The sequence below is a fragment of the Nothobranchius furzeri genome, chromosome 2 (assembly GCF_043380555.1).
Source record: "Nothobranchius furzeri strain GRZ-AD chromosome 2, NfurGRZ-RIMD1, whole genome shotgun sequence".
Taxonomy (NCBI): Eukaryota; Metazoa; Chordata; class Actinopteri; order Cyprinodontiformes; family Nothobranchiidae; genus Nothobranchius; species Nothobranchius furzeri.
This window is the reverse complement of record NC_091742.1, coordinates 26,813,741-26,831,740: the sequence shown is the minus strand read 5'-3', so window position 1 is coordinate 26,831,740 and position 18,000 is coordinate 26,813,741. Positions and strand designations below refer to the sequence as shown.

General features: G+C 45.9%; 1 protein-coding gene across 1 annotated transcript; it reads left to right on the top strand.

Moving 5' to 3' along the window:
- Positions 1–15,248: 15,248 nt before the first annotated feature.
- On the top strand, positions 15,249–16,766 carry pou3f2a (POU class 3 homeobox 2a). Its single transcript, XM_015948046.3, has one exon. The coding sequence runs from the start codon at positions 15,249–15,251 to the stop codon at positions 16,626–16,628; it is 1,380 nt and encodes a 459-aa protein (XP_015803532.1). The 3' UTR covers positions 16,629–16,766.
- Positions 16,767–18,000: the final 1,234 nt, after the last annotated feature.

The following is an 18,000-nucleotide window of genomic DNA, read 5'->3' as shown; positions in this document are numbered from 1 at the left end:
CAATCAAATAAGTACAGACAGGTATTTTAGTAAAGCCAGAACACTTTTAACTCCAGAGTTTTGGCTAGCAGCTATGAGCGTACCTGAACTACGCATGGACAAGACGTCAAAAACTCTAAACACAAAATACTTCAATAAACGGGACACACTTCTTTCCTGCAAATACAATTTCACAGGTGTTGCTAATACCTATGATCCTTCAAGGGATGTGCTCAAAGAGGAGTTCAACATTATGAATAGAATATAGTGTTTTATTTTACAAATACCATTATAAACACAAACTTACGTCTTAAGAAACATTATTTTAATAACAAAACTGCTAAATTCTTTCCAACAGTATAAAGATGTGTAGTGTATTTTGTCCGAGTGGGTTTGCCGTACTTTGACGTCATCTGCAGTTGAAGGACCCCGAGCTAATTTTGCACCCGAGCAGATCTTGTACCGACAGTGGCACTTTGCTGAAATGTTTGCAAAAAGATCTGAGGAACTGTTTTATTGATGTTTTTAAATTTATCTTTCCTTATAAATCATCTCTCTTAGTAAACATTCGTTTAAAAACTTTAGAGTTACTTTGTTTATTAATCTCAAACATCGGAATTAAACTCAAAGAAGGCATCAAAAGTTGTTCGGTCAGCTGAGTACCGTCAAACTAAAATACACAACTCAAAGCGGCATTTTTATTAAGTATTTTCATTAATCTTCAAGTCAATGGATACTTATTACGTATACTTATTACAGCAGATCACAGAATTCAATTAGTTAGTTAGTTTCTACCAAATGAAGCTAAATTAGTCATGGTGTTCCTCAGGGTTCTGTGCTTGGTACAATGTTTTTTTCTACATTAACATATTAAACAGCATGAAATAATTTTTCTATTGCTCCACTGATGAAATTTAAATTTATTAATGACATCTTATTAATCTAATAATTCAGTTAAACTACAAACATATATAAAATACAAAAACAAGGAAAAAAACTGATTGCTGTTTTAATTGTGATCACAAATTATTTTCCTGTGATACTTTGACCAAATTTGTTTTGCAAAACCAAAAATTAAAAATATATATGAATATATCTAATTCATTTAAATGAAGGTTAAATCATCAAATATGAAAATATAAGTCCTGGGTGAGCCAACACGGTTTACACGTGTTTTTGCAAACATTGCGTACATTTTTGCACTAATAAATGGGATTAGTAATAAATGGAGACTAATGAAATGGATTTCCTGTGAGATCAAGTTGAATAGTGAGAATACATACATCTTGCACAAAGTCATTCACACAGAGGAAAACATGCAGGAAAAGACCGATGAGATCAGAGAAACTCCGGAGACATGCTGGAAGAACACAGGCCAGCATCGCAGCAAACTAAAGCATGCTGCGATTGACTGGGAGTCCCACTCGACCAAAATCTTTCTTTTCCTTTTGATTCTGGAGTAATTTATCCCTCAGAGGGAGTGAGACAGACATAAACACAGAGCGAGTCCCACATTTGGTGCTTTGATTTAGCGAAGCAAATTTAGTTTTGTTTGCTTTATGCAAAAAAAGGAGAAGAAAAAAACATCACCGCATCGACCGTGACTTCTGCTGATTTCCACTGAAGGCAGAAACATCACTAATGGGAGCTGCAGCCACAGGGCTACGACGCTAACTGAATGAGCCTCATGCATATATTTAATACAGACCTGCTGCACAAATTAGCCCAGCAGTATGTAGCCTAGCACCTCTCCAGTGAGGCTTTGAGATCTGAGCTGCAAATTAATTGGCGAGCTCGCCTCCAAGAGCCGCTCCTCTGTGTTTCCTTCACCCTGGATTATGCTTTTCAATTGCTCGACATATTTGATATGCATGGGGGAGAAAAGCGCGTAAAACAGTTCTCTTTCACAACAGCAACGTTTGCTCTTATTCCTTCAGATTTTGAGCATCCGCCACTCACAAAAACACAAAAAACGACGTATGTCTGACCGACTGTCTCCTCATAGAAGAGGATGAGCGTTAAACGCGTTTCTAATTGAAAACGTTTCCTCGCTGCACGTTCCGTTTGACGTTTTAGCCGAAGGTGAATTTGTTCGTTAGGAGTCGCTCAAATTCCTCTCGCTAAGAGACGCTGGAGCAGGATTCCAGGCCCATGGTGACTGGGAAGTGGAAATGCTGCAGCAGACTGTTTGTTTTGATGCGAGGAGGAGTTTGTTGCTGCAAATGAAAAAGAGGAGGGAACGCTCAACTGGAATAAGAGACGATTGCTTGTAATTGTGTGTTAGAGACAGAAAACAAGTAGCAGAACAAGGTAGAGATTAGTTTGATTACCACTTGGAGAACACACATTATTGCTCCCGGAGGTCTCGCTGCTATCCATCTCGGTTCGATCCCTGGACACGTTGGCTGGATTTCAGGACCAAACCTTTAAATGTAATCAGGGTCTAAATTCCTGGCCTGTATTCACTGTGTGGTACATTTTATATACTGTAGTTAATGCGATCATAAATGGCCTTAAAGAAGAATAATTTGATCATCTGCTCCTTGTTTTATTCTTCGTAGCGTGAACATATTTCATCCTGAGTGCTTGGCCTGTTGTGGAAGTTGCAGCGGAGCAGCTTTGTGTGTTGGTGGTTTGTTATTTACCCTGTGACAAAAAAACAAAACAAAACAAAAACAAAAACAAAAAAAACCCAAATGACCCACTGAGCTTTTCTCTGCCCTGCCCCCCTTCCAGCTCACAACAGTGATGGAGGATGCAGGGACGAACAGCTGGACTCTCGTAAAAAGATTGAGACGAACGTCAAAATAAAAGTGGCTCAAAAAGATGAATAACATGAATAATTTCCACCTGGTCGAATGTCTGCAACAACTTTTTTTTCCTTTGTTGAAGAATTTAAATGTGCAGGAATGAAAATAAAATTCGGATTCTCATATTTCCAGCAGCAAAGTAGATATGTCCAGTTGACCAAATGTAAGAACATATCACCCCCGTGTTGGCATCCCTTCATTGGCTTCCTGTGCAATACCGAGCAAAGGTCAAGGTCTTGGTGCTGGCATAAAGGGCCTTACAAGGAACTGCTCCAGCATCTTGGCAACCTGTTGCATAGACACGCCCCCTCGCGGGCCCTTCGCTCAGCCGGCAGGGAGCTGTTGATCGTTCCACCCACTAAATGGAGGTCACGGGGGGACCGTGCGTTCTCGGTGTTGGCACCTGCACTTTGGAACCAGTTGCCTTTGGTGGTGCGTCAGTCACCCTCATTGGGGGTTTTTAAGACTCGCCTTAAGGCCCGTTTTTTTGTCGAGGCTTTCCAGGATTAGCTAATTTTACCCGGTTTCGACGCCCCGGCCTCTTAATCTTTTTCAGGATTTAATTTTTTGCTTTTACTCTCCTCTTTTAATTGATTTTATGTTGGTTTTACGATTGTTATATTTTATTCTGATGGTTTTATGTTTTTATTGTGTTGTGTTCAGCACCTTGGGCGTCTGCATCGGTCGCAGAAGAGTCTTTATAAATGAATGAAATAAGATGTTTTCTATCTTATTTTACACAGTTTTCTCTCATTTCCCTCACCTGCATCTCCCCCCCCCCCTCCTTCCCCCCAACACACACACACACTCAAAGCTCAGATTTATAATGGACCAATTTCCTAACTGTAGTGTTTGCACCTGTGTCTCGTCAGAGAGGCCAGCTGATCACTGCACTTCAGCGTTTCGAAAAGACAATGTGCCCGAGAGTTGAGTAACCTGTGCCAAATTCGGCCAATTGTGTGTGAAAAACAAACAACAACAAAAAAAAGGTGTGATTTGGAATTGCTATCTGAGTGAAAAGTGTTGGCCATGAGTGCGTGGGAGAGAGCTGTCAAGTTTAGATAGAAGTGTGTCAAAAAGATTGTTAAACATGTGTGAAGCAAGAGTTTTTTAATGAAATATGTTAAACGTTAAAATGACATCTGACGCCTACAATCAAGTAAACATGTCACTCTTTTCCTGATTATCTGACACTGATGTTATTTTTTCAGTGCAATAAGGTTAACAGTGGATTCTCAGTATGTGTTTATTTAAACATGACAGTAATATATATTCCAGTTCAAAAATCATTGATAATTAATCAGTAAGAGGATAATTATATTGGAAACGTAAATTTAGCCAACATTAAATGTGTTTAATTAACATACATTCTGTTGGGCCAGTTTGAATGCGGATGATTGGGGTTTAAGTTATTAGTGCTGTAATTTATTGCATCACTTAAAGCTACTACAGTGATCCCTCGCTACTTCGCGGTTCGTTTATCGCGGATTCACGACTTCACAGATTTTTTCTTTGGAGCCTTATTCAAGGAAAATTTGCAGATTCGCGTTATTTTTCACCGATTCGCGGTATTTTTCTATGCGAAATATCAAGAAATTCCTGTTTTTTTCATCAATTTCATCATAAAATGCACTTTTTGTAATAAAACTATAAAAAAAACAAGTAAAAAAATTTTTTTCTTGAGTTTTACCCACAAAAAGAGAATGTGATCATACGATAATTCAATATAGTACTGTACTGTAAATATGGTGTCCCTACTTCGCGGATTTTCACCTATCGCGGCCAGGTCTGGAACGCATCTACCGCGATAAACGAGGGATCACTGTAAAGAACATTTGGAAAGCAAATTAAATTAAAAAATGTCCATGCCTTCTAACTTATTATAGCTCTAAATATATTGTGGAGATTTACAAAAATAACAATAAAGTGGTTTGTCAAGAACAAACCTGTGCCAGAAACATGTTTTGGACCAAAAGCAACCATTGGACCATCCAGTTGTTGGTCTCGCTGGACTGCAGCACTTCCGCACCTCCCTGGGTCCTCCGTTCATTATGCACTCATGTATTTAGCAACAAAACATCACTGGTGTGAGAGGATCGCCGCACAAAACTATCAGAGGAGAAACAGCCGGCTGCTACCACTTCAACTTTAGGACAAACTACCATCTATCCATCCATGCATTAATTTTCATCCATGCCTCTGGGGTCAAGTCGCCAAGGCAGCTGCCTAAGCAGAGATGCCCAGACTGCCCTTTCCCCTGACACGTGGGCCAGCTCCTCTGGGTGAACGCCTGCATTACTGTAGACGCAGCACCAATCCGCCTATCGATCTCGCGCTCCATCTTTCCCTCTGTTACGTGCCGTACCCCTTTTGGCCACAAGATGGCCTCAGTGGCCTCTGTCTCACCTGTCTCCCGGTGCCAAGCTGTTCCAAATCAGGGATAATTACTAGATCAGCTGTTAAAAGCTGCCCTCTTGCCCTCATTCGGTGAGAAGGTCCCAGGGTAGTGTCGACTCGTCAGAGTTTGCACTATTCTCTTCTCCTCGTTGATACAGCTCATTCGACTTTGATATTTGACTCACTTTGGATTTGGAATTAGACCGTGTGGTAATTTGACTTCGGACCGGCATTTTGACTTTGAATTTAGGATCTCCCCTTTTGTAAAAATATTAATATTCTCGGTTGTTTATCCCCGTCCCCTTCTGGGTTGGCGCTTTTCGTTATCTCCCTTTTGAATACATCTCCTTTTGTTTTTGTATACAGATTCCTTTTTAGTATTGTAAATATTCGTTTTGTGATAAAATTCTTGTTTTTACGCGACGCATCACTTTGTTGATTATTTAATCCACACACTAATTTTATTACTCCCCTCCTCATCTCTCCTAGAGAGCCGGGGACGTAACGCCCTCGCTCATGAACAAGACCCCGAGATATTTAAGCTCCTCCAGGACCTCATCCCTGACCTGGAGCAGGGACTTTACCCGGTCTCAGATTTAGAGGGGTTCTTATCTCATCTCATCCCAGCTGCTTCACACTCGGCTGAGAACCGCTCCAGCGAAAGCTGGAGAGAACAGTCTGACGAAGCAAACAGGACAACATCATCTGTAAAAAAGCAGAGACCTGATCCTCCAGCCATCAAAACAGATCCCCTCAACATCTCGGTTGTGCCTAGAAATTCTGTTCGTAAAAGTTATGAACAGAATCGGTGACAAAATGCAGCCTTGGCGGAGTCCGATTACACCTGGAAATGAGCCTGACCTATTCCCTGCGTTTACATGCAGCCAGTAACCCTTTTAACACCCGAATATTCACAATAACCCGGTTCCGCAGGTCCATGTAAACACCGCCAAAAACCCGGATATGCTCATAACCGGGTTTTTAAAAACCCGGTTACTACACCTGGGGTAACCCTTTTCTAACCCGATTGTTTGGTCGTGTAAACGCATACCGGGATATCCCCATCGAAGCGTGTGTTCTGCACATGCTCTGTTCGCAAGGAATCTTGGTCTTTTGAGTAGCGAGACGTCTTGTATGCGCCAGAACACCGGAAGTAAACAACAAGTTGGGAGCAACATGGCGAGTCGCGGCACAGCACCACACTTTTGGAGTGACGAGGAAATTAAAGCGTAAAGAAACGCGGTCGCTATCTCTTCCGAACTGGGAAACATGTTGTTGTTTTCATGGATACCGGACCAAGAAGAACCGGAAATGATGCATATTGCGTCTGGACGTAGTCCATATGTCCTGACGCTACCCCAACGTCCGCATTTAAATCAGGTTATGCAAGTTAGGGGTAACTCTTTCTATTTATGCTTGTAAACGGGTTATTCTGATCAACTCAGAAACCCGAATACCGACCTTAACCCGATCATAACCCGGATATTGGCTGCATGTAAACGTAGTCACTGTCAGCAATCAAGATCATGCTCTGGCACCAGTCACACAGGGACCTAACAGCCCGTATCAAGGGGCCTTGTACCCCATACTCCCGGAATACCCCCCACAGGGCCCCCGAGGGACACGGTTGTGTACATTGTATCTTACCATATCATGTTGTTTTGTATTGTATTGTGCCTTCCTGTGTCAAACTGTATTTTGCAGAGTCATATCGTACTCTATGATCTCTTACTATGTTTTTTCGTGACGTCTTTTTATGCTCACATCTCACCATATACTGTATATTGTGGTATCTATTATATTGTATGTAATCCTATCCACATGATTCATTGTTTTATATCACGTTATGTCACATTGTATGGTAATGGTAAATTACTGTATCGTACCACACCGTGTCTCATGTATAGTTTACTTCTATGTGATTTCTACTTCTATTGCAGCAAAGCAGCAGCAAAATTTAGTTTTTGACTCTCATTTCTGATCTAATGTGCACATTCCGCGTCTCCGATAACGCTGTCAAATTTATGATGGATACCACAATCTTGATGAGGATCAGCACCTCCAAATCTGAGACCATGGTTCTCGACCGGAAAAGGGTGGCTTGCCAACTCCGGGTCGGGGGAGAGGTCCTACCTCAAGTGGAGGAGTTTAAGTATCTCGGGGTCTTGTTCACAAGTGAGGGTAGGAGGGATCGGGAGATCGACAGGCGGATTGATTCGGCGTCTGCAGTGATGCGGACGCTGAGCCGATCTGTCGTGGTGAAGAGGGAGCTGAGCCAGAAAGCCAGGCTCTCGATTTACCGGTCGATCTACGTCCCAATCCTCACCTATGGTCATGAGCTTTGGGTAATGACCGAAAGAACGAGATCGCGGATACAAGCGGCCGAAATGAGTTTCCTCCGTAGGGTGGCCGGGCTCAGCCTTAGAGATAGGGTGGGGAGCTCGGACATTCGGGAGGGACTCGGAGTAGAACCGCTGCTCCTCCGGATCGAAAGGAGCCAGTTGAGGTGGTTTGGGCATCTGGTCAGGATGCCTCCTGGACGCCTCCCTGGGGAGGTGTTTCGGGCATGTCCTGCTGGCAGGAGGCCCCCGGGTCGACCCAGGACACGTTGGAGAGGTTACATCTCCAATCTGGTCCGGGAACGCCTTGGGCTCCTGCCGGAGGAGCTGGTGGAGGTGGCCGGGGAGAGGACAGTCTGGAGCTCCCTAGATGGGATGCTGCCCCCGCGACCCGGACCCGGATAAGCGGAGGAAGACGACGACGACGACAACCACAATCTTCTAATCAGATGACAAAAATAAACTCAGATGTGTAACTTATAGAAATCAACGTGCACTCATGTACTTGTCTGTTAGCATGTGCATTTGCATTTTTTTGTACTGTATCCGATAGTGGAGACTTGAGTATGAGCTTCTATGGAGATTCACTCGTTTTAACCCCTGAGTTAGCCATCAGTATTGATTGGTACAGACTTAGCCTGATTTCAATCCCTGCGTGGCCCGAGACGATCGATCAGGGCGTTGAGCTTTCAAGTGGGTTCAACAACCTGCCTGCCCCTCATCCCATCCCTCACCCCCCACCCCCACCCCATTTATTTTTTGCAAGGGAATAAAATTGTGAGGTTCACTATCGTACCCCCACATCAGACATGAAACAAATTGACAGATTTGCATCTTTGTGCTTTAACACAACAATGTAACACCAAACTGCTGGAGAGGCACATGAGCTGCCAGTTAAAGAATAAAAATAAAAATACCACACTGGTGCTTCTCTTCTAGGACGTTGTAAAGCAGAGGACAAGATTAATCTGTGCATGTCGACCGTAACGTCACAGTAAAACCACCCTCAGGTGAGTTATGACCACTCAGCTAAAGGTATGAGGGTCCCTTTATGTCTTCATGGGTTCCCTGAGGACGGTTACATGAGACAACATGAGACGTCTTGTAGTAGCTTGGGTGCCTTTAGATTTCAGGAAGTGTTTTGAATTTATAGTTTATAGAACGACCGACGAATCAGAGCTAGAAGCACGTTTGAGGGATTTTTGCAGAAACATTTCTGCTGCGTGTGTGTGTGTGTGTGTGTGTGACAGAGAGAGGGGTAGTTACTGTGCCTGGCGTTTCTCCTCCATTCGTCCTCCCAAAGGCAGATCAGGCGAAGGGGAAATAAATTGGAGAAAGAGAATAAATCAATGCTAAACTGAGCACCACTGAGACCTCCTAGCCCTCACGCTATCGCTCACACGTCCACACAAACAACACAAAATGTGAAATTTGTGCATGCAGGGAAACTGAAACAGTCCTTTATCTGTGCAAACCCTCCATAAAATACATGCAGGGGAGGCTTGATGCAGCAGCTACAGCTCCTCGCCATTTACTAGACGTGGAATCATACTTTGTAACATCAAAACACGACACGTCTTTATGAATTTGCAGAACCTGACTGAGAACATCTCATCACCTATTGGATGCGACTCATTGCTGGTTCAGGATCAGTGCTCAGTTGAAACGGCTTTGGTGTAAACGGTGGACGATTTATTTGAGACTCGAGCAGACAGAGTGAGGAACGTCAGTATTTGAACACTATGAGATTTTGCAAATACTCACATTTAGAAATCATGGAGGGGTCTGATGTATTCCCACTGCGAGAGCAGGGGCGTGTCCAGATCTTTTAAAATGGGGTGGCCCAGGTGAGGCACAGCTTTGTGCATGGGTGGCACCAACGGTTATGCTTTTTTTTTTTTACCCCCAAGCCTTATGTGGACAATGAAAAGCCTATTTAAAATTAAATTAGTGTGGTGGCACCTGGGGTGGCCAATCAGATTCCAAGGGTGGCATGTGCTACCCCAGGCCACTCCCTGGACACGCCCCTGTGCGAGAGACAGATTTTTTCACTACTATCATTGTGTTTTTGGCTCCAGAGCTTCAAAAATCCCCTTATGCAAGAATTACACTTAAAACTTTTGAATGAGTTAGCTCGCCTTTTTTTTTTTCATTTCTTTCACAGTGAAAAATGCCTGAGTGTTCTTACTAATGAGAGGAACCCACAACACACAGAACCAGACCAGGGTGTCCTGACATCACCAATGTTAGATGGTTACTGTCTGGTTGTAGCAGCAAACGTGTGTGAATCACAAGTCGTCAAAATAAAAGGTTTGATTTTGAAAATCTGCTAATTTTGCACCTTTTTCAATCAGCAACATCTCAAGTTTTGAAGCGGAGATCTTTCACTTCAGTGTTTTTTCTAGAATTAATGCAAATCTGCCAGATCGAAGTTCCTCATCAGCTTTGACACCTCAACAGGATTCTTTCAGCTGCCAAAAGGGCGAAGAGCTAATGTGTACGACAATAGGACGGAGAATTTGTTAGTGGGCCAATAAATTGAAGAATTTAGAGAAAACTGCGATGGGAGGATGCTGTGCTGGAGTTGGGGGCTGTTCGGGGCACAGATGGAGGCCAGTGGGGAGCACCAGGGGGAGCGCGTAGATTGGGATTATGGGGACGCATCAGGGAAAGGCTCTTCACCGTGTTTTCTATTCAACCTGAGTCCTCTCAGACCTCCTCATCTCTTCTGAGAGCAGCAAGCTGAGATCTGATCTAATGCCAAGTGCCACAAGTGAGCGTGTGTGATGAGAGCCTGCTGGGGATGGGTGTGTGTGTGTGTGTGTGTGTGTGTGTGTGTGTGTGTGTGTGTGTGTGTGTGTGTGAGACATTAAAGACTACTGAATAAGAACTGGGTTTATATATTTCTGTGCACTCTGCCTCCTCTCTGAAGGGTTTCTTGGGGTTTTTCGTGCAGGTTCTGGCCCGGTGGAGAAAGGGGGGGCCGGTATAGGGTCATGGAGGTCCTGCATTCAGATGTAATTAGCCCGGACAATGGCCTGGTTAAAGCTGGAATCCTCCAAGCTCCCTCTTCCTTTGATTGTGAGGGCCAGCTGTGGAGGAATGGCCATTATCTCTCTGTGTCCAGCATCGTAAAGAACCCCCCCAGCCCCGCCCCCTCTCTCCTCATCACCCCCTTTCCTCCCCCGTGTCCTATGTTGGGGTTCCCACAGGGGGAGGGGACACGAGTAGGTCACACACTGGCGTGGAGAACCTGCGGTTTGGCCTCACTCGAGCCGTGTTGTGTGACATGTTGTTCCTGTTTATTATTTCTGCGTCTTTTAATCACCGGCGGGCCGCGCCGAGACTCGCTTTAGACAAATTAGATCTTTATGGCACCAGCGCCATATAATTACTGTTAATTTAACGCTCAGAGTCTTCATCGTTACGCCTGTGCTGAACACAGACAGACGTGTGAAACGGCGTCAACGGCGGGTCTTTTTTGACTAAATTAGCGGCGATCCCTTTGACTTGTAAGAACAGGACTCGCATCGTTTATGCATTATTAAGTTGTGTAATTGGGCGGCCAGTAGTTTGCATGTCTATTAGGGTAATGTGTTTTGGCCGTCTCGACACACGGCCTGCAGAAGCCCCCGGTGACACGTTTAGTGATTCTCTGAATTACACGCCGGTGTTCTTTTAATCCTGATCATTTAGCATCAAGGCGGACGCTTGATCATTCACAGCATTTACTGACCGACCTGGTCACATGTGCAATCTACTAATCAGCTGAATAAACGCTAATGTCTGAATATAAACACAGAATGTTATCAGCATGATGTGGAGCGTCCTGATCTGGAGATTTCTCCTGATAGTTGGGTGGTTTTACAACACGTGTTCCACGCTGAGCCGATAAAATCAAGTTTTCTCGAAGCTAGCTGCTGCTGACGTTGGTTGAAACCAGTCCTGTGACTCTACAAGGGTTTCAGGAGATTTCTGGAGAATAAGAATGGGTTTGTTGTCAGAAGATGCCGTATGCAAAGGCTCCTTTAGTGACTTTTTCATTGGCTCTCATGTCCTTAGCAAATTTATGATCACTTTAAAGAAGTTAGAGATGAGAATAGTTTTCTTTCAACGTTCTTTAGGAAAATCACAAACTGCTGCCGACAGCTGTAGAGATGTCAGAATTCCAACTTGTCTGGATCATCAACTCCCTGCCTCACCTGCCATGTGGGCCTCTACAAACACTCTTGGCTTATGCTTGACGCGTCCGCGAGGTTCGCGCGGCAAAATTGCGTCATTTAAACAACCATGCCCTGCCTCTGCATGGACCAAACTTTCCACACCGCGCACCTACGAAATTTCCTAACCACGCGGACAGTCGGACACGGAAAACATGGCGGACCGGCAAGAACTAGTATGGCAGAGGTTCGTAAATACAGACATTTGTATGATTCAGCTCTCAGAGATCACCGTGATCAACATGTTGTTAATAATTCTTGGAGAGAAATGGCTCGCACTGCAGGGGCGTGTCCAGGGAGTGGCCTGGGGTAGCACATGCCACCCTTGGAGTCTGATTGGCCACCCCAGGTGCCAACACACTAATTTACCTTTGAATAGGCTTTTCATTGTCCACAAAAGGCTTGGGGGTAAAGCAAAAAAAGCATGACCATTGGTGCCACCCATGCACAAAGCTGTGCCTCACCTGGGCCACCCCATTTTAAAAGATCTGGACACGGCACTGTCGCACTGTCGGAAAAGACGAGGACGCTGTTAAAAAATGCTGGAATGCCGTGTTGTAAACAGTCATTTCTACTTCTACTATGGTGTAGTGTTGGATGCATGCCGTAGAGCTCCATGCTGCCCCCTACAGTTTGGGAGAATATTGGCTCACCGCAGAGACAAGCCGCATGAACCATAAACGCTGCGAGGTGTGAAGCGCGTTCCATCCGCGAGCCGCATCACCGCGCGGAAAGTAAACGCGTCAAGCATAAACCAACACTAAGCATGAAAAAACACATCCATTTATTTTCTGTAATCATGTCCCTGATTGTGATGTCACAAACAGGGAAGTTAGACTAGAACCACTTCTCAGGTGAAAAAGAGAGCTGTTGCTGGAGCAGTGCTAATTTTGACAAGAATCTTTTATTTAGTTTTAGTATTTTGACAAAATTTATTTTTAATTTATGTCAAAATTGTGTCATTTAATTTGTTTTAGTTTGTCTTATTTTAGTCAACTAAAATGCATGAATTTTGTTCTGATGCTATAATGTTCTACGTGTGTAAAGGAAATGTTAGCTACAGCTACGTGAAACTGTAAAGAAATGTGTTAAATTAACATTTCACCTTTTGGGTCAACAAAACTCCACATTTATAATTGTTTCTATAACAGTAATTTTTTGGAAAATACCTAAAGGAGCAATGACAGTTTGAAATTGTGCCTCTCAATATAAAATAAACAAGTCTGCATAGCGTGTAGTAATATTTGTAAACATGACAGGAAATGACATCATACCATCAAAACATTAAAATGTATTACTCTAATAATGTGGAGGTAAACTAAAGGTGAGGATTGTTTTCAGGTGTATTTATTGGACTTTTCATTACACTGATTGATCAAGGTTTCACAGTCTGCTCAGCTACTGGGATTTTCACCCACAACCATTTCTAGAGTTTACAAAGAATGGTGGGAAAAGGGAAAACATCCAATGTGCGGCAGTCCTGTGGGAGAAAATGTCTTGTTGATGCTAGAGGTCAGAGGAGAATGGGCCGACTGATTCAAGCTGATAGAAGAGCAACTTTGACTGAAATAACCTCTCGTTACAACCGAGGAATGTAGCAAAGCGTTTATGAAGCCACAACAGGCACAGCCTTGAGGCGGATGGGCTACAACAGCAGAAGACCCCACCGGGTACCACTCACCTCCACCACAAACAGGAACAAGAGGCTACAATTTGCACGAGCTCACCAAAACTGGACAGTTGAAGACTGGAAAAATGTTGCCTGGTCTGATGAGTCTCCATTTCTGTTGAGACGTTCAGATGGTCGAGTCATAATTTGGCGTAAACAGAATGAGAACATGGATCCATCATGCCTTGTTACCACTGTGCAGGCTAGTGGTGGAGGTGGTGTCATGGTGTGGGGGATGCTTTCTTGGTACACTTTAGGCCCCTTAGTGCCAATTGTGGGCCATTCCCATCTGTACCGGGTCGGCCCGGGCCGGGTAGCGTAGGTTGTTTACATATCTGGGTGGCCTGGTATTTTTCCGGGCCAACCAAGGCTCATTCTCAGCCCTCTTCTCGAGGGGGTCTGCTTCAGGCCGACCAGGGCCAACACGCCCACTGCTGACAGCAAATTCACACCTTCCATTAGAGCAAGCCTCTGATTGGTGGGTAGAATCAGCCCACATGGGCTTAAGACAAGGATGTGTGGAATCAACCGGGCCAGGCTGGGGCCGACCCGGTACCCATGGGAATGGCCCAATAGGCATCGTTTAAATGCCACGGGCTACCTGAGCATTGTTTCTGACCACGTCCATCCCTTCATGACCACCATCCTTTGATGGCTACTTCCAGAAGGATAATGCACCATCTCATAAAGCTCGAATCATTTCATATGGGTTTCTTGAACATGACGATGAGTTCACCGTACTACAACACCCCCCACCAGATCCCAACCCAATGGAGCATCTTGGGATGTGGTGGAACGGGAGCTTCGTGCCCTGCATGTGCATCTCCATCAACTGCAAGACGCTATCCTATCAATATGGGCCAACATTTCTAAAGAAAGCTTTCAGCACCTTGTTGAGTCACTGCCATGCAGAATGAAGGCAGTTCTGAAGGTGAAAGGGGGTCAAACGCCGTATTAACATGGTGTTCCTAATCCTTTAGGTGAGTGTGTATGCACTGGGAAATATTCTAAACTTATTTTTTGCGTCATTTTAATTGACTAAAAATGTGGGTCATGACTGATTTGATAAAAGACAGATACATTTTGGTTTTGGAGGAACAAACCCCGCTTGAGGGCGCATCATTCTCAGAGTTTACCCAACAAGCAGGTGGAAGGGGGCACGGTGGGGGCACAGCGGACTGAGGGGTCCATTCTTGCAGCCTCCTCTGTGTTTGGCCAGGAGCTGCCCTCTCCGCTCCCCGGACAACCCCACCCACCCCCCTCTTTATTTGTCCCGACGGCCGAGCGCGCGGCCCCAATGAGCCCTTTGGAAAAGAGCGAATTGCAGCTGTGACGTGGGCGTTGTTGTTCCATTCAGCGCGCTTGCCATGGTAACGGGGCAGACGCTGGAAGCACGCACTCCTCTCTCTCTCTCTTTCCCTCACGCACACACACACACACACACTCTGGACAGCGTCCTGAGGGCAGAGAGGCAGCTGGAAGTTCAGAGTTTATGGTGCGAAATCCCCCAAAGTGCGCAGTTTGAAAAAGAAAAATAAAATTAAAAAAATGCTGGAAACTTTATGAAATTTGCAGCTCAAAGTTTTTCTTTCAGCACTCAAACTGGCGGATTGTAAAAGCTCTAAAAACTTTTACGCAGACTCCTTACGCGCACTAAACGTGACCCAGTGACCCAGATCAGAGGGAGTGAACTACTTCCAGCTGATGTTTGGTGTTTTCTTCAGCGCACAAGGATTTTCTGTGTTCTTCCCTTCACTTTGCTCACCAGTGCTGCAGGACTGCTCGCATTGTCGGGCAGAGCAAGTGGGGTTTTCACTACGCTCTCCCGTGACCAATGAGCGGGGTGCTGTCAGGGGTAACCACATCTGTCAGTCGTTCTCGGCCAATAAAGAGCGGAGCGAGGCGGACCACAGGTGCGCGCCTCTGCGTCCCCTTGGCACAGCGCCCGGGAGATGCTGGAGAGAGACGCCTCGCTGCCCCGTGGCGCAAAAGAGTTCCTGTCAAAGGCAGCCTCCGTTTAACTCCGGCGACCACTCTGGCTCCTGTAGTTATGGCGACCGCAACGTCCAACCACTACAGCGTCCTCAGCACCCCCAGCAGCGCGCCGCCGCTCGCGGAGTCCGGGAGCATGCAGCAGGCGGCAGCGTACAGGGACGCGCACACCCTGCTCCAGAACGACTACGGCACGTTACCGGGCGGTGGGCATCCGCTCAGCCACGCGCACCAGTGGATAACGGCGCTCTCTCACGGGGACAGCGGGGCGCCGTGGCCATCCAGTCCCCTCGGAGAGCAGGACGTGAAGCCCATACTGCATGACAGTGACCGAGAGGAGCTGCAGAACTCCAGCAGTCTGCAGCAGCAGCAGCAACAGCGACACCCTCACCTAGCGCACCAGCAGGCGCATCACGACGCCAGAGCATGGCGAACCAGCACCGCCACGACTCACATCTCCGGCATGGCGACGTCTGAGGGCCAGAGTCTAGTCTACTCTCAGTCCGGCTTCGGTCTGATGCCGGGGGGAGAGCAAGGGGGAGGGATGCACCACCACTCCCTGAGAGACGAGGACCACCACAGCCACAGTCCGCACCTCAGTGAGCACGGGAGCGGCCCCGGGGCCCACCAGCAGTCCATCTCACACCAGCAGCAGCACGGGGGACACCAGGACCAGTCGGACGAGGACACGCCGACCTCCGATGAGTTGGAGCAGTTTGCGAAGCAGTTCAAGCAGCGGCGGATCAAGCTGGGCTTCACCCAGGCGGACGTGGGTCTGGCTCTTGGGACCCTCTACGGGAACGTGTTTTCTCAGACCACCATCTGCAGGTTCGAGGCGCTTCAGCTCAGCTTCAAAAACATGTGCAAACTCAAGCCGCTGCTGAACAAGTGGCTGGAGGAGGCGGACTCCACGTCCGGGAGTCCCACCAGCCTGGATAAAATCGCGGCGCAGGGCAGGAAGCGGAAAAAGAGGACCTCCATCGAGGTGGGCGTGAAGGGCGCTCTGGAGAGCCATTTTCTTAAATGTCCCAAACCAGGAGCGGCGGAGATCAACTCGCTGGCGGACAGCCTGCAGCTGGAGAAGGAGGTGGTGAGGGTTTGGTTCTGTAACCGGCGGCAGAAGGAGAAGAGGATGACACCCGTTGGGGGACAGATACCAGGAGGGGAGGACATGTATGGGGACACCCCACCTCACCACGGAGGACAGACTCCTGTGCAGTGACCTCTGAGGGAGAAAACCAAACGCATCGAGGATGAAATTCCTCCTGATTTGTTTAATTCTCTGCGCTGGGCGCCGCTTCAGAACTGGACCTGGGCCAGGTTTAAGATGATGGACGGATGCAGAAGGGACAGGAAGGAGGTGGGGGGACACAGAGTGGCACCTGAGCGCCAAAACACTCTGAACAGATGTGTGTGTGTGTGTGTGTGGGGGGGGGGGGGGGGGGGGGGGTGATCGGTGCGCTGACCAAAACAAAAACAAAAGAAAAAGGAAAATAATAATAATGGCGACACTGATGCGCTTTCCCTCATCTTTTGATGGAGACGCCAGTGCGTCATTATGTCATTAAAGCAGAGCAGAGTGTGGTCTGTGTGTGCGTGCGTGTGTGTGTGTGTGTGTGTGTGTGTGTGTGTGTGTGTGTGTGTGTGTGTGTGTGTGTGTGTGTGTGTGTGTGTGTGTGTGTGTGTGTGTGTTGGGGGGGACAGGCATTAAGACAAGCTTCAAGCAGGCTGATCGGCTCAGTGTGGGTAAATAAACGCCATCTTTCCATCATAACAAAAGCGACGGCGTGTGTGTGTGCGCGCGCGCGTGTGTGCGTGTGTGTGTGTGCGCGCGCGTGTGTGTGTGTGTGTGTGTTATGGGGTCTCCGCAGCTTGTGGCTAAAGGGGGCTGAAATAGCAAACACCTGCTGCAGCCCCCCCCTCCCCCCATGTGAAATCTCAACCAATACCAGCTCTGTTATTATTATTATTATTATTATTATTATTATTATTATTATTATTATTATTATTATTATCACATATGAAATTATTTGTATTTTTTAAATTAGGATGATTTCTAAATTAATTTTATTTCCTATTTACTATGTTTCATCCTCTAAACTTAGATAATAATAATAATAATAATAATAATAATAATAATAATAATAATAATGTGACTAGAATGTGTGTGTGTGTGTGTGTGTGTGTGTGTGTGTGTGTGTGTTTTGTAGGTTTCTTTCCGTGCAGATATTGCTGCGCACGGTGAGTTTTCATTCTTTTTTCTTCTCTAAAACGCTGTGACAACAAAACGACCGAGACTGTCCGGGGGGGTCTCTCAGAACCACTCGGTCCATTTTGCCTTGCTTTCCTATGAAAAGAACAAATAAGACAAAAATAAATAAATAAACAATCTAACGGACTGTATCCGGTTCCAGCTCTGGCCTCATTGGCTGTGGCTCACTGAGATCACGGGATGAATCTTCGTTTTATAACATTTGAAACTGTAAGGTTTTGTTTTGTTTTAATAACCGTGCGCTTTGTTTGTTTATTTGTTTGTTTTTCTGTCAGTCTGTGCCAAAGCACAAACACGAACATGTGCTCTTGTGCCACCTTTA